This window comes from Archocentrus centrarchus, chromosome 18 (assembly GCF_007364275.1).
Source record: "Archocentrus centrarchus isolate MPI-CPG fArcCen1 chromosome 18, fArcCen1, whole genome shotgun sequence".
NCBI classification, from domain to species: domain Eukaryota; kingdom Metazoa; phylum Chordata; class Actinopteri; order Cichliformes; family Cichlidae; genus Archocentrus; species Archocentrus centrarchus.
This window is the reverse complement of record NC_044363.1, coordinates 20,595,854-20,608,097: the sequence shown is the minus strand read 5'-3', so window position 1 is coordinate 20,608,097 and position 12,244 is coordinate 20,595,854. Positions and strand designations below refer to the sequence as shown.

At 43.0% G+C, this 12,244-nt stretch overlaps 1 protein-coding gene across 1 annotated transcript; it reads left to right on the top strand.

The window, feature by feature from the left end:
• Positions 1–400: 400 nt before the first annotated feature.
• On the top strand, positions 401–9,605 carry tnfsf12 (TNF superfamily member 12). The gene is made up of 6 exons (XM_030753825.1): positions 401–1,120; positions 2,425–2,506; positions 4,320–4,379; positions 4,529–4,552; positions 4,670–4,797; positions 8,437–9,605. Exons 1-6 carry the CDS (start codon positions 869–871, stop codon positions 8,710–8,712), a joined length of 822 nt encoding a protein of 273 aa, XP_030609685.1. The 5' UTR covers positions 401–868; the 3' UTR covers positions 8,713–9,605.
• Positions 9,606–12,244: the final 2,639 nt, after the last annotated feature.

Genomic DNA, 12,244 nt, shown 5'->3' with positions numbered 1-12,244 from the left:
TAGTTTTGTAAATGTGGCTTCAGCTGTGTGCCAGTTTAAAATAATTCCTAAAAAAATATATTTTAAGAATTACAGCTTTTGTGGTCGGGACCCCGACATGGTGTCACCAGATTTAGACCTCTATGCTTCGCATAAAGGACCTCGTACTTCTGTTTTAAACGCTCCCCGTTTGAACTTTTTGTCCTTTTGTTCTTTGGAACAGTTTATCATTTTTATTCAATTATGAATGAAAACTTGGTTCTCTGGCTCACCTGTTGATGGTACAGTGGGAACAAAATCTCCTCGAAGAGCAGCCTGCAAAACTTGAATCTATACAGCCACCGTGTGGTTACAAACGGCACTGTTGCGCACATGAATGGCACATATTTCGAAGGCATGCAAGTTGATGAAAGTGATTTGACAAGCAGCGGAAGCTCCAGTGCGCCTCGCGTAAAGCTTTCCGTGCGCTCCCCTCGTCGGTTTTCACGGCGGCTGCCAGCTGGTATCAAAACATCAGGGCGCACGCAAAGTTCACCTCCAGGAGAGTTTGTGTGTGTGTCTGTGTGTGCAAATTCATGTGTGCTCATTCTGTCTGTCTAATAGACTGACCCCCCAGCACGCTGTTTAAAGGGAAGACAAGAGAGCTGAGTCAACGAATCACAAGAAGGATGCAACAGTTGATGTGCGCCAGTTGCACAGTTTTCTTGTATTTGGAGACGGCCTGCACACAAAGAGGATGGTGGCTATGATCTGATCAGATGTTTTGCTGCTTTCAAACTCATCTGGCAGATAAACCTAAAGTTAAACAGCAGATTCTACACAGCCATTACAGTCTGTCATTTTATTGCCAGAATGGACGTTTGGACTGAAATGCATTTGGAGGGACTTCATGATCTGCTGGAATGGAGTTAAAGCGGGGGATTTCGGATGGTCTGCGGCGGTGATTAGCAGTGCAGTCTGCACCAATATGCATCGGATTCTGCAGAGGAGGCGAGTGCGCAGGCTGCGGGTCGTCTGGGCTTCTCTGGCTCTGGTGGCTCTGTCTCTGGCCGCATGCAGCGCGCTGTTTACGGCGTGGACTTTGCGACAAACGCGGGACCTGTCTCAGTCCTTCAAGATCCTGCAGGACCGACTTGAGCAGGTTTGTATCATACTTTTAAAAAAATCATTCAAGCGCGCAGACGCCCCCCCCCCTCCATATTTGTACAACAATAATATTTACTCGGCTGCAACTTTTGACAGACAATCAAGTGTTTCTTATGTAACTTCTTTTGTGGCTGCGGTTACGGGAATCTTGGCTGGGGGCATACGGACAAAAACACACATCACCCTCCCCCTGTTCTCTCTCCCCTCGCACGTAGACTACTTATTCTCTTGCACCATTTCTCTGCTTGGCACTTTTATTACCCACCAATAAGCGCAGTTAAATTGGCCGAGTTGCTGCTTATTTTTGTGTCCGGTCTCCCCCCGGACCGTGATGGATTACTCTGGTGCCAGTTGTGCTCTAGTTTTTTATCTAAATTTACCGGAAAGCCTCAACTATTTGGCGTATGTGCACTCACCCCACTGACTGCGCGGAGACTTGAGGCGTGAAACAGGCTGCACGATAAAGCGTGGCAAGTGTAAATCATTTTCAGCCTGCACAAGCCACGGGCTATCATGTAAATCTGAGTTACATTTGCAAGAAAATGGCTCTGAATGTGGCGCAAAGTGCAGCTTTCCTAAACTGTTTTGCACTTGCAGCAAATATTCGGCGTGAGATTGCATCATAAGACAAACACATTTCTAAAAGGAGCTGATGGAAATTCTTCTGGTTTTGAGTTTAGGGTATTCACAAAACCAAGCTGCGATGGATTTCATATCGGAGGGGAGTGGGATACAGACCTGCACATATACAAATACCCCCAAAATTGGACACGTGGAGTGTTGCTGGAGCCCTCCCCAAGGGGGCCCCTGTTCTGTCCATTTGACCATTAGCCAACTCCTGATGAGAGCCAGTGAGTGAACGTCTGGAGGGTGCAGTGCAGCTCTCTGCCTCCTTTTCCACAGTAGCAGTAAATTTAAACATACTTCTCCCTGAGCAGCTTCTCCTCTTACTCGATATAGCTTAGTCCCCCCCTCCAAGGGTTGAGAATTTAAAACCTTCCTGGCTTGACAAAATCAATTTCTTTCGACTAAAATAAAAGGACATGTTTAGAATGTGAAGCACTGAAAACATGCATTAGGTGTCGCAACCAGTCGCTGAGGAAGTGGTAGCTTTAAAGTCAGCATGGCAGTAGAGGGGCAGGATACTGGAAGAGGCCAGTCTCCTTATGTGGCTGGCAGGAAGAAGGCTGTCTGCGGGTTCTGTGCCAGAAAAAAAAAAAGTCATAAGAAACTAACTGGACATTTGGTAATAGCGTGTGTGTTTGTCTTTTTTCCCCTCTCTGTATACCTCTCTCTCAGGTCAACACACAGAGGAAGGCCATTGTTCAGCTCATTCTGGAGAAGAGAGAGCTGCTGGTGGGGCACCGAGTGAAGAGAGATGGTACTGCAACTCCACAAGTCTGCCAAAGCTGCATTTTCTTAACTGCAGCGGCACCAACGTATAAGACGTCCTGTCCTTTCAGCTGCTCCAAATCACCACAGACACAGTCTTCTTACCAACTGTTGTTTTTTTAGGAAGAACATTTAACACAAACGCTCGCCAGTCTTGGCCCGCACGCCACTTTGGTCAGGTCTCGTGGGCCGCAGGCGCTTACCCGCTGCTAAAAGTTGACACAGGAAAAAGTAGGCAGCTGGATGACTGTTCCAGAAATTACAGGTCTGACCGGAGCGGCCTCGAGTCCCAGAAAAACCAGCTGGCGCGGGAGCTGGGGGCCTTGTTGCACGCTTTTGGGCAATGAAATTGATTTTTCATTTTTCTTTTTTTCTTTCCCCCGCCCGAGCACACGACTGACACAGCTATGATTTGTTGTGAAAGCGGTGATATTTGATGACCTATCATTGCGGTATTTATAGCCTCCGCTTGCGTCACCATCACGGGACTGCTTGATCGTCCACGTTTTGTCCGAGAGTGAACCCACAGGCGCTTTCTCGCCGGGTTTTAGCCGAAGGGATGAATGTCCAAATTTGACAGAAGAATTCACAGTGTTTTGCCAGTACATCTATATCGATATCCTCTAAGTTTTGGCTTATTTGTTTTAGTAAGTAATATCTGATTTTGGTCCTTCAGCGTGTATTAAACTGTGTTGAGAAACTCAGGGCTGTCAATGGAGGGAGAGAGAGAGAGAGAGAAAGAAAAGACCAAACAGCTTTTTCCAGTTTGTGGAAAGTTGACCGCCGCAGTGCAGCCTTTCAGCAGGACACTGCTGTTATGTTCTCCTCTGAAAAGACTGACAGCTTAAGTCGGGAAAATCTGGCCAGCCTGAGGGTTTTACGCGCGGCCGTAGCAAATCCTGAATCCACAGGGTCACCCACATGTGAGTTATTTTCGCAGGGACTTAATATTCCCGAATGATGGCGGCGGGGCCCCCCCGGCGTTTGGCTCCCTCGTCCAGAAACATAAAGTGTGTAATTCACAGTTCATACACAGAGTTGTATCAGTATTTGAAATCGCTCCCCGCCGGCTGCATTGCAAGGCAAAAATAAACCTTTAGCGAGTAATAAGAGCAGGCGGTCATCAGCTCTTACTGCCCTGTTTTATTTATTGCATTAATCTGAGCCCGCTCTCAGACGGATGTAGCTTCACTGTTTGGGTCACGCTTCAGTCAGAGACCTTTTTGGCTCTCCTTGTTCCAGCACTTCATTTTTCTTGCTTATCAGCTTTGTCTTTAATGCCTGTCCTTTCTCGTTTACTTCCCCTGCTCATCTTGGTATTAATCTACCCTTGTTCCGCGCGCGCACACACACACACACACACACACACACACACACACACACACACACACACACACACACACACACACACACACACACACTTAAAGCTCTCCATCCATCCATTCTCTGTATTCAGTGTTTTCTGCATGACTGTGTGACCAAGTGGCTCCAAGATTAGCTGCTAAAAGGGCAGGGGGGTAAAATAAATAAATAAAAGAGGCACACGCTTCTGACTGAAAATAACAGTTAGAGGAAATATATTGAAGCATGTGAAAGGAAATCCTTTGCCCATCTGCTAACTGCGTTAAAACGAAGCAGGGTTGAATCTGAATGGCAGCAAATTAACTCAGCATGTTATTAGACAGATACAGATGGGGCTGATTGCTTTGTCAAAAAAAAAAAAAAGAAAAGAAAAGAAAAGAAAAAATACCACAGACTCATTTTATTTGCATTCAATCTCCCATCCTGCCTCCCTTTCACAGAGAAAACGTCAAAAGCGGGGAAGAGTGGAAATGGAAAGAAAGCGGCGTCTCATTTTGAGAGTAAGTGGCTTGGCAGATCCCTCACAGCCGTCTCGTGTAGCATCTGCTGAAGTGTTTTCAATCATACACCCCTATACGATTGCACTCATAAAATCTTAATTGACTTTCCCTTTTCGTTCTCTTTCAACGTCTCTTTTGCTTTCCACCAGTAACCAAAGTCTCCTCTCAGCAAGGTAAGAGTCATAAAAGTGAAGGTTAGAGGTTAATCTTTGGATCTTTTGTCTCTGAGAGGAGTAACCTGGGATGTGTGTGTGTGTGTGTGTGCGTGTTTGTGTGTGTCCGTCTAACAGTGGGAGAAGGTGGGGTGATAAAGGGCTGGGAAGAGAGGACGCTGAATATGAGTAAAGCGGTGAGGTACAACAAGGAGGAAGGCACCTTCACTGTGGAGAAAACGGGCGTCTACTTCCTGTTTTGCCAGGTGAGTTTCTGCTGGGAGCTATAGTTTAATTTTGAGCTATAAACTCTGCATACAGGGTGTGGCTGTTAAATAAGGAGTCTGGGCTTATCTAAGCTGATCCAGCATTAGTCTAGCATTGTTTGGCAGCCGCACCTCCACATTAAAGCTGCAACAGTCGCAACTTTTCCATTTATAAATGTCTCAAATGAATATGCGCCATATCAAAGGCAGCTCAGTGGCATGATTTGAACTCAGACAGAGCCCTTCTGAGTTGAGTTTGCATGCTTTCTTGCCTGGGTTTTTTCCCCCAGCTTTTTCCCACAAATCACATAAATGAAAAAATAAGCAATTTTAATATTTCGGTACACAGTCACTGATCAGAGTTGTGTTTAGCTGTTTGCAGGCAGCTGTTTTATAGCAAAAGAAAGTGTGACAAACTGTGCAAAACCAAATTGCTTTCAGTTAGCAACTATCTTGTGTACACAGCAGATAAAGATCCAGACCTTTCCCTCAGTTTTTGGTAAACACCACCAACTGTAAATAAAAGATATCCACTGGTTTTTGGATAATGTTTTTTTAACGCCTCAAGTTTTGCCACAGACCATAATCGGACCGGAGCCGATCGACTTGCGCTAATTGGCTTGGTCAGCAAGGTTTGTTCAGTTTGATATCAACCCTTCAAACAAAATTTGGTTGTGTGTAGTTGTGTCCTCTATTTGCCTCTAGCAAATAGAGGACGTAAAACAGTATTACCGATATCTAAGCTATATAATATATAAGACTGGAAGTATTTTTGCAGCCGTATTGCCCCCTGGTGACTACTACAAAGAATGCAGGTTTAAGTGAATTTCCTATTGGCTTCATATTTCAGACCCAGAAGCTGCGTTCAACTTTCGTACTGTCTGTGGTCACAATGTCAGCAGCTTGTGATGTTGCAAACTTATAAATTATGACCAAATGCCAATTTGGCATTGCGTAATGCAGTGTTTTTCAACCTTTTTTGAGCCAAGGTACATTTTTTCCATTGAAAAAATCACGAGGCACACCACCAGCCAAAAATGTTAAAAAATGATACTCTGTAGCCTATGTTAACAATATAGTCATTCTTATCAAAGTGTCTTGAATAGGAATCAAATAAACACAAAAAATATATATCTTCTTTCAAATAAAAAGTGCACGTAACATGTCCACTTCAAGAACACAGTTTGAACATAACAAATGCCACAACAATGTGGTCTTATAGTAGAAAACTTCAGTGTTTTGCAAACTCTAATTCTGTCCAAAAGCGTTCTATTACCAGGAATAACACAACACAACAATACATGGAAATAGAGGCAAGCTCACAGCTAATGCCAGTTTAATATCATCATCATGTATAAGTCCCCCGTACAATGTCTTAATGGATGAAGGTTATCATTGTTAGCTATAACCCTATACCACGAACATGTCATAATTGGCTCAGTGTACTTCAGAAGTGTCGCTGTTCGCGGACTTACGGCAACAATTACCGTAATAACACCACAGTAATACCCTATGTTGGTTGTGAAGTGCAGTTTCTCAGCTTTCAGAAACTGTTTGAATTTTTCCGATAGGTCGCGTTATTACAGTAATTCAAAGTTCCTTTGATCAGCCTCCTCAGGCTCTGTGCTAACCAGCTGTTCGGCTAGCAGCGGCAGTATAGGGTTATAATAAGTATGCTGTGTGAGCGTTTCAGATGGCTCTCATGTTGCAAAACTACCGCTGTAAACTGTCGGTCTGTGCATTCAACCGGTGCTTTGCATGCCTCCAGTTTCTTGCTGTGGGGTTTTAATAATGATTCTGGTGAAGGAGTCGCTCTCATGCCTCCGCTAGTGACCACACTCCCTGGCCAATCAGTGGCATGCTGTACTCGGCGTCACATTTTTGTATCGCCTCGGATCGCTTAGATTCACAGGGGTCCTCAAATCCAGGCCTCGAGGGCCGGTGTCCTGCAGGTTTTAGATGTGTCCCTGATCCAACACACCTGAATCAAATGGCTGAATTACCTCCTCAGTATGCAGTCAAGTTCTCCAGAGTCCTGCTAATGACTTCTATATTTGACTCAGGTGTGTTGAAGCAGAGACATATCTAAAAGTTGCAGGACACTGGCCCTCAAGGCCTGGACTTGAGGATCCCTGGCTTAGAACCTCGGGTGAGTGAGTACAGAAAAAGGACCGGCAAAGTGTACCTGATTCGTCAAATCGCGGCGAGTCGTTCCGTATGGAAACGCGGCTCAATTCTCTTGTCTCTATGTACAATGCAATTCGCTACCTGCTGATATCTAGTCTAGTGATATGGAAGAGTATTACATGATTATGCTCCCAGTCACTACTACAGCACAGACACTCGTGGCATATTAGGTGAAACTGGATAACTTCCCACGGCACACCTGACGATCTCCCACGGCACACTAGTGTGCCGCGGCACACTGGTTGAAAAACACTGGCGTAATGTATAATGTACTTTTAGGGAATTTGGTTACCACTGAAAATGAACAGTCACCTCTGTTGAGTGCCTTTTGTAACAAATCTGAAGAAACATTAAGTGGATATGACTAAGAAGAAGTTCACAGTCACAGTAGCGGAAGAACACTGTTACAGCTTACCAGTCACAGGCTTTGTCATCTACTGGCGATTAACACCATGAAAGCAACAAGACAGTTTTTTTCTTTTTTTTTTTATAAAGGCTTCTTTTTTTAATATGACTTCTCTACAACCTGACTTCTTTTTTGCAACCACAGGAGTCACACCCTGTGGTTGCGATTGCCACAGCCATCATTTATATACAGTCTATGAAAAAGGCCAAAACAGAGTCAAAATGAAAATGTTGCTCTGTGTCTGCTGGATGTGATAATAGAAAAATGTTAGCTAACAAGTTTGCAGTATTATTATTCAGTATTATTCCCAGCTTTTCCACTGCCTAAAAACTGCAAATACATAAATGTAGCTTTAAATCACACACTGAAAAAAAACTATTCTGAACCTCAATATTCAGGTAAAGTTCAGCTGATGGAATTTGTTAGGCATCTTTATATTAGTTCTCTCATTTTCCACACTCATACCCTGTCAGACTATGGTTAGGTAATGGTGTCAAGCAAAACTATGTACACTGTGAAGGTCTAGCTGCAGCGAGGCTGGGATTGAAAGCTTCGTGGTAAAAGTTCAAACATTGATGATTCTGAGAAATTATATCCTAAACTGGAAAGATGACCTTTACTGAAAACATCTTCAAGAAAATATAAATCTAAAATAAAGTATCGCACTTCTAAAAGTTATTTTCTTACTTCTAGTATGGTGAATTAGGCTCACCTTGAATTGAATAAGTGGATGGATGGATGGTGATTTAACAAAGTCTATGAACAAAGCTAAAAGCAGGCTTTATTTAGCTCAAGCAGTCATAATGTAGAGGTATGAATCATGTTTTTGGAGCGCTGGATATCAGGTTTTGGGTATTCTCAACTAGCCAGACCTTCCTCTTGTCAGGCTGACAGAAGTCTGGAGAAAATCTAGGCAAAACGAAAAAAGAAAAAAAAAAACTCATAAAATCCTGAGGCAGCATGTTTAGGTTTCATATGAATGCTACAGAGACAAGTTTTCCCTCTGCTGACCTCTTGATGAGAGATGATTTTCTCTGCCCATTCAGGTGTTGTTCAACGAGCAGCAGTCTCAGTACGTGAAACTAGATGTGGTGACCAACGACCCGAGGCCTCAGAAGCTGCAATGCATGGAAGGCTATGGGACAACCCCCTCCGCCGGGCCGCACCCTTTTCACTTCCTGAAGCCCTGCCAGGTGTCCGGCCTCCTGCGACTGGACAAAGGCACGAAGCTGCAGGCCATCACAGGCCCGTCCTTCAGTCTCCACAGCGTAGGCAATCCTTCCGCCTCGCCTCACGTCTTTAGCATCTTTAAAGTTAACTGAGGCACATCATGGAAACTTTTTTTTTTTTTTTTTTTATGAGTACACAGACTCATGGGAGAATTAACTTGTTTTTGTGCGGACGAGATTGTTTTCTAAATGGTGAAACTGTCACAAGCAGTCGAGGCATCGCTTAATGCTACAGCTTCTTCCCAAAGATGCTACTTTGAAAGACAAACCTGACATTTGGGGAAGCTGTTGTGGAATTTTTTTTTTCCTCTGGACTGCAGAGCTGTTTTGGAACGCAGATTTTGGAATAAAACCAAGACCCGCAGTGAACAAAATGCCTCGACGAATGTCTGCCGAGGGAACAGATGTGATGGGAGCTGTTCTGTAGATAAAGGGCCTCATATAAAAAAAGAAGAAAATTCCTTGGATGTTCATCTTAGCCCATGTATTATGCTATAAATTGCACTTAAACTCTTTATAAGACTGTGAGTAAAGCTGTGCATGCACCTTCCACTTCCACAGCTGAGAGCACGTCTGCGAGCGGCCTACACCAATTGTCATATATTTGATACAATGCAGCATCAGTGTTTATGAAATCTCACAAATCCAAACTTTTTTTTGTTTATACTGATTTTATAATCTTAATGCAAACATTTTCTTTGAATACTTTGTATATATTTTATACACATTTTACATTTTATTAAGTAAGGAGATGGTTAAAAAGGGGGCCATTTTTAAATACCACGGATGTGAATTTGTTCTCTTTTGTAAGGTCAAATGATTGTTTGTATTCTTTGTTGTCCAAGTTATACCACACAAAGCATAGCGCTTTAAATATAGCTTGACTCTTCTCCCTCTTCCTCACCTGATTGATGACCATTTTTTAAAATAATAACCTGATAACTGTTAATCAGTCAAAATACAGATAAAGCTACAGTATAAATGAAGCTGATGTTGAATTTTCCTCCTTATTTTTAATCATGTTTGCAAAGTACAGATGCTTGTGTAAGTTATTCACGAACCAGTAAAATCAGAAAGTGAAATCATTGCTATGAAAGTGGTACAAACTTTAACACACCCCCCCAGGATTCATTGTAATCACCAAACTTGCCCGATGCTTTGGGATGACCGAATTCATATAAAACCAGCCGTTTCCTATCAGCCTCAGCTGGACTTTGTGTTTTGTACTCAGGGTTGTGGCTCAGATCGGGTCCTTAGGTCGGATGTGCATGTCGGCATGATTGAGTCATAAACAGTAAAGTCTGTGATAAGTCTGTATTACCTTATTTGGCAGACATCTCTGCATTTTCTGCTCTTTATGAGCGTTTGAAAAGTAGAAATCGTACATGCCGTCTATCCATTTTTCTTCCTCTTTCCAATTCAGGGTTGGAGGGGTGAGCTGGAGCCTATCCCACCTGTCGTAGGGCGAGAGGTGAGGTACGCCCTAGACAGGTGGCCAATCTGTTGCAAGTAAAACTCAGATTAACAAAAAAGGGATTTTATTACACCTGATGGTTTTCTTTGGATCTGGCTAAAACCTTTTGGGAGGTGAGAAGAATTCCTTCTTCTTCACAAAAATCAACTCCAAGTTACAACATAGAGCATTAGAGCCTTTTGTCTCTGACTGTGAATCAGCCCTTTTAACATGTATAAACAGTGTGTAATATTAGCACTGCTGACTGCAGACCAGTGCTTCCCAATTAAACATTCTTATACCTCAGATCTCTCTGCAGTTTCAAAAAGGTAATGGAAACATTAACTATCCAGCAATTTTCCCATCCAATTTGGTGTCGTGGGGCAGCTGTCGTCTATCCCAGCTGCCAAAGGGTGAGAAGATGAGTTCACCATGGACAGCTTTCTCCACACAGAAAGGCCCCAGCCTGCCAGCAGACTCAAACCCAGAACCTTCTTGTTGTAAGGTAACCTCTGCACCACCATGACGCCCTTAACTAATCTAACACATAGGTCAAGTGCATGAAAGTTTCTGAAAAAGGGGATGATGCATGAAGACAACAAAGTTAAAGCCTCGAAAAGCAGAGACATGAGAAGTGCACACAGGTGGCTGCAGTGGACAGTTTTGTCACCACAGCAGGAGCTATTAGCACCAACAAGAACTATAGCAACCATTTACGTTAGTTCACATATATATTAGTTATGTCTTTTAACCAGTTAGTAAACACTTAAAACAGATTAAAGTAAGAAATAGTCAGCTGAAAGTTATGGACTTACAGTAGAGGGTAAATGATGAACACAGATGGCTGCGTTAATTGTGACGGAAATGGTTTCTCATTAAATAGCTAAAATTATGGATAAATTTGGAAATGAATTTCACTAAATGTAACAAATGACTTTGACATCCAGGTTCTGGGGGTACCAGAGCTCATCTGGGCACCGTGGGTATGTGCGGGTCTGACAAAAAACAGCTGGGAATCACTGCTGTAGTCTGTCCTTTTACCCTTTTGTGGCTTCATTTTTATTACAGTGAATTTATAAAAGCCAGATATTAAATCAGTCGTGTGACACCAAAAGCAGAACTCTGCAGAAGCATGGAAATGATCCAACATCAATTTTCAAAGGAGCCGTTCCAGGTTAACCTCGGAAAAAAAAGAAAAGAATAAAGAAGTGAAAAAAAAAAAATTTCTGATTATTTGGTGTCTGACTGAAAAAGAGAGGTGAACGGTGGTGACACTGAAAGTTCGATCTAAAAGCTTTAGGTATTCAATTTGTTTTCACTTTTATATCTTTCTGGAACTATAACTCCTTCCATTCTCTCATATGCTGCTGGTTTCCGTAATATTCCCTGCTACAGTGCAACAGTGTGTATTTCTAGCAGTGGGTTTCTGCACTCCCACTCTTGTTTATAAGTAGTTTTTGTGGATGGACCACATTGGTTTCTCCTCAGCACTTTATTGCAGCGAATGCAGCGTTTTTAATTGGAACCAAACATTTATGTTTTTGAATGGAAAAAAATGCCAGATTCTGAAGTGCAGACGATATATCCTGTTCAATTTCCTCACCATTTTCCTCTTTCCTCTTTATGTCTCAGTCATCCTCCTCCACATCCCTGTGCACCTCATACTTCCCTGTCAGCACCAATCACACTCACACACACACACACACACACACACACACACACACACACACACACACACACACACCACACACACACACACACACACACACACACACAAGCAACCCTCTAAATTTTCACTTCCTGAATCTGAACCTGAACCACACAGCTTAAGGTCTTTGAGGAAAAACATGCCTCGTTCCTCCCCCGCCACCACAAACACACACACATGCACACACACAGACTGCACACAACCTCACGCACACTTCCCTGCCCTGATTCCTTTTCTCTAAATGTCAAAGTTTATCACCACCTCGGAAAGTTCTGTAATGTTCTTAAGAAGTTCTGAGTTAAATGATGATGTATGCATTGTCTACACATCGCCTGTTACATTTCCCGTCGGCTCACACGTTGAATAAACCTTCCTTATTGTCTTTGAAAAGCTGCATTTTCTGTTTTTTAAGGAAGAGCCTCAGAAAAAGGTAAACAGGAAGCATAAAACAGCTAATGGCTGCA

Coding starts and splice junctions, on each gene's coding strand:
- tnfsf12 (XM_030753825.1), top strand. CDS start 869: ATGATCTGCTGGAATGGAGTTAAAGCGGGGGATTTCGGATGGTCTGCG. Junction 4,380..4,528: donor AGCGGCGTCTCATTTTGAGA/GTAAGTGGCTTG, acceptor GCTTTCCACCAG/TAACCAAAGTCTCCTCTCAG. Junction 4,798..8,436: donor TCTACTTCCTGTTTTGCCAG/GTGAGTTTCTGC, acceptor CTGCCCATTCAG/GTGTTGTTCAACGAGCAGCA.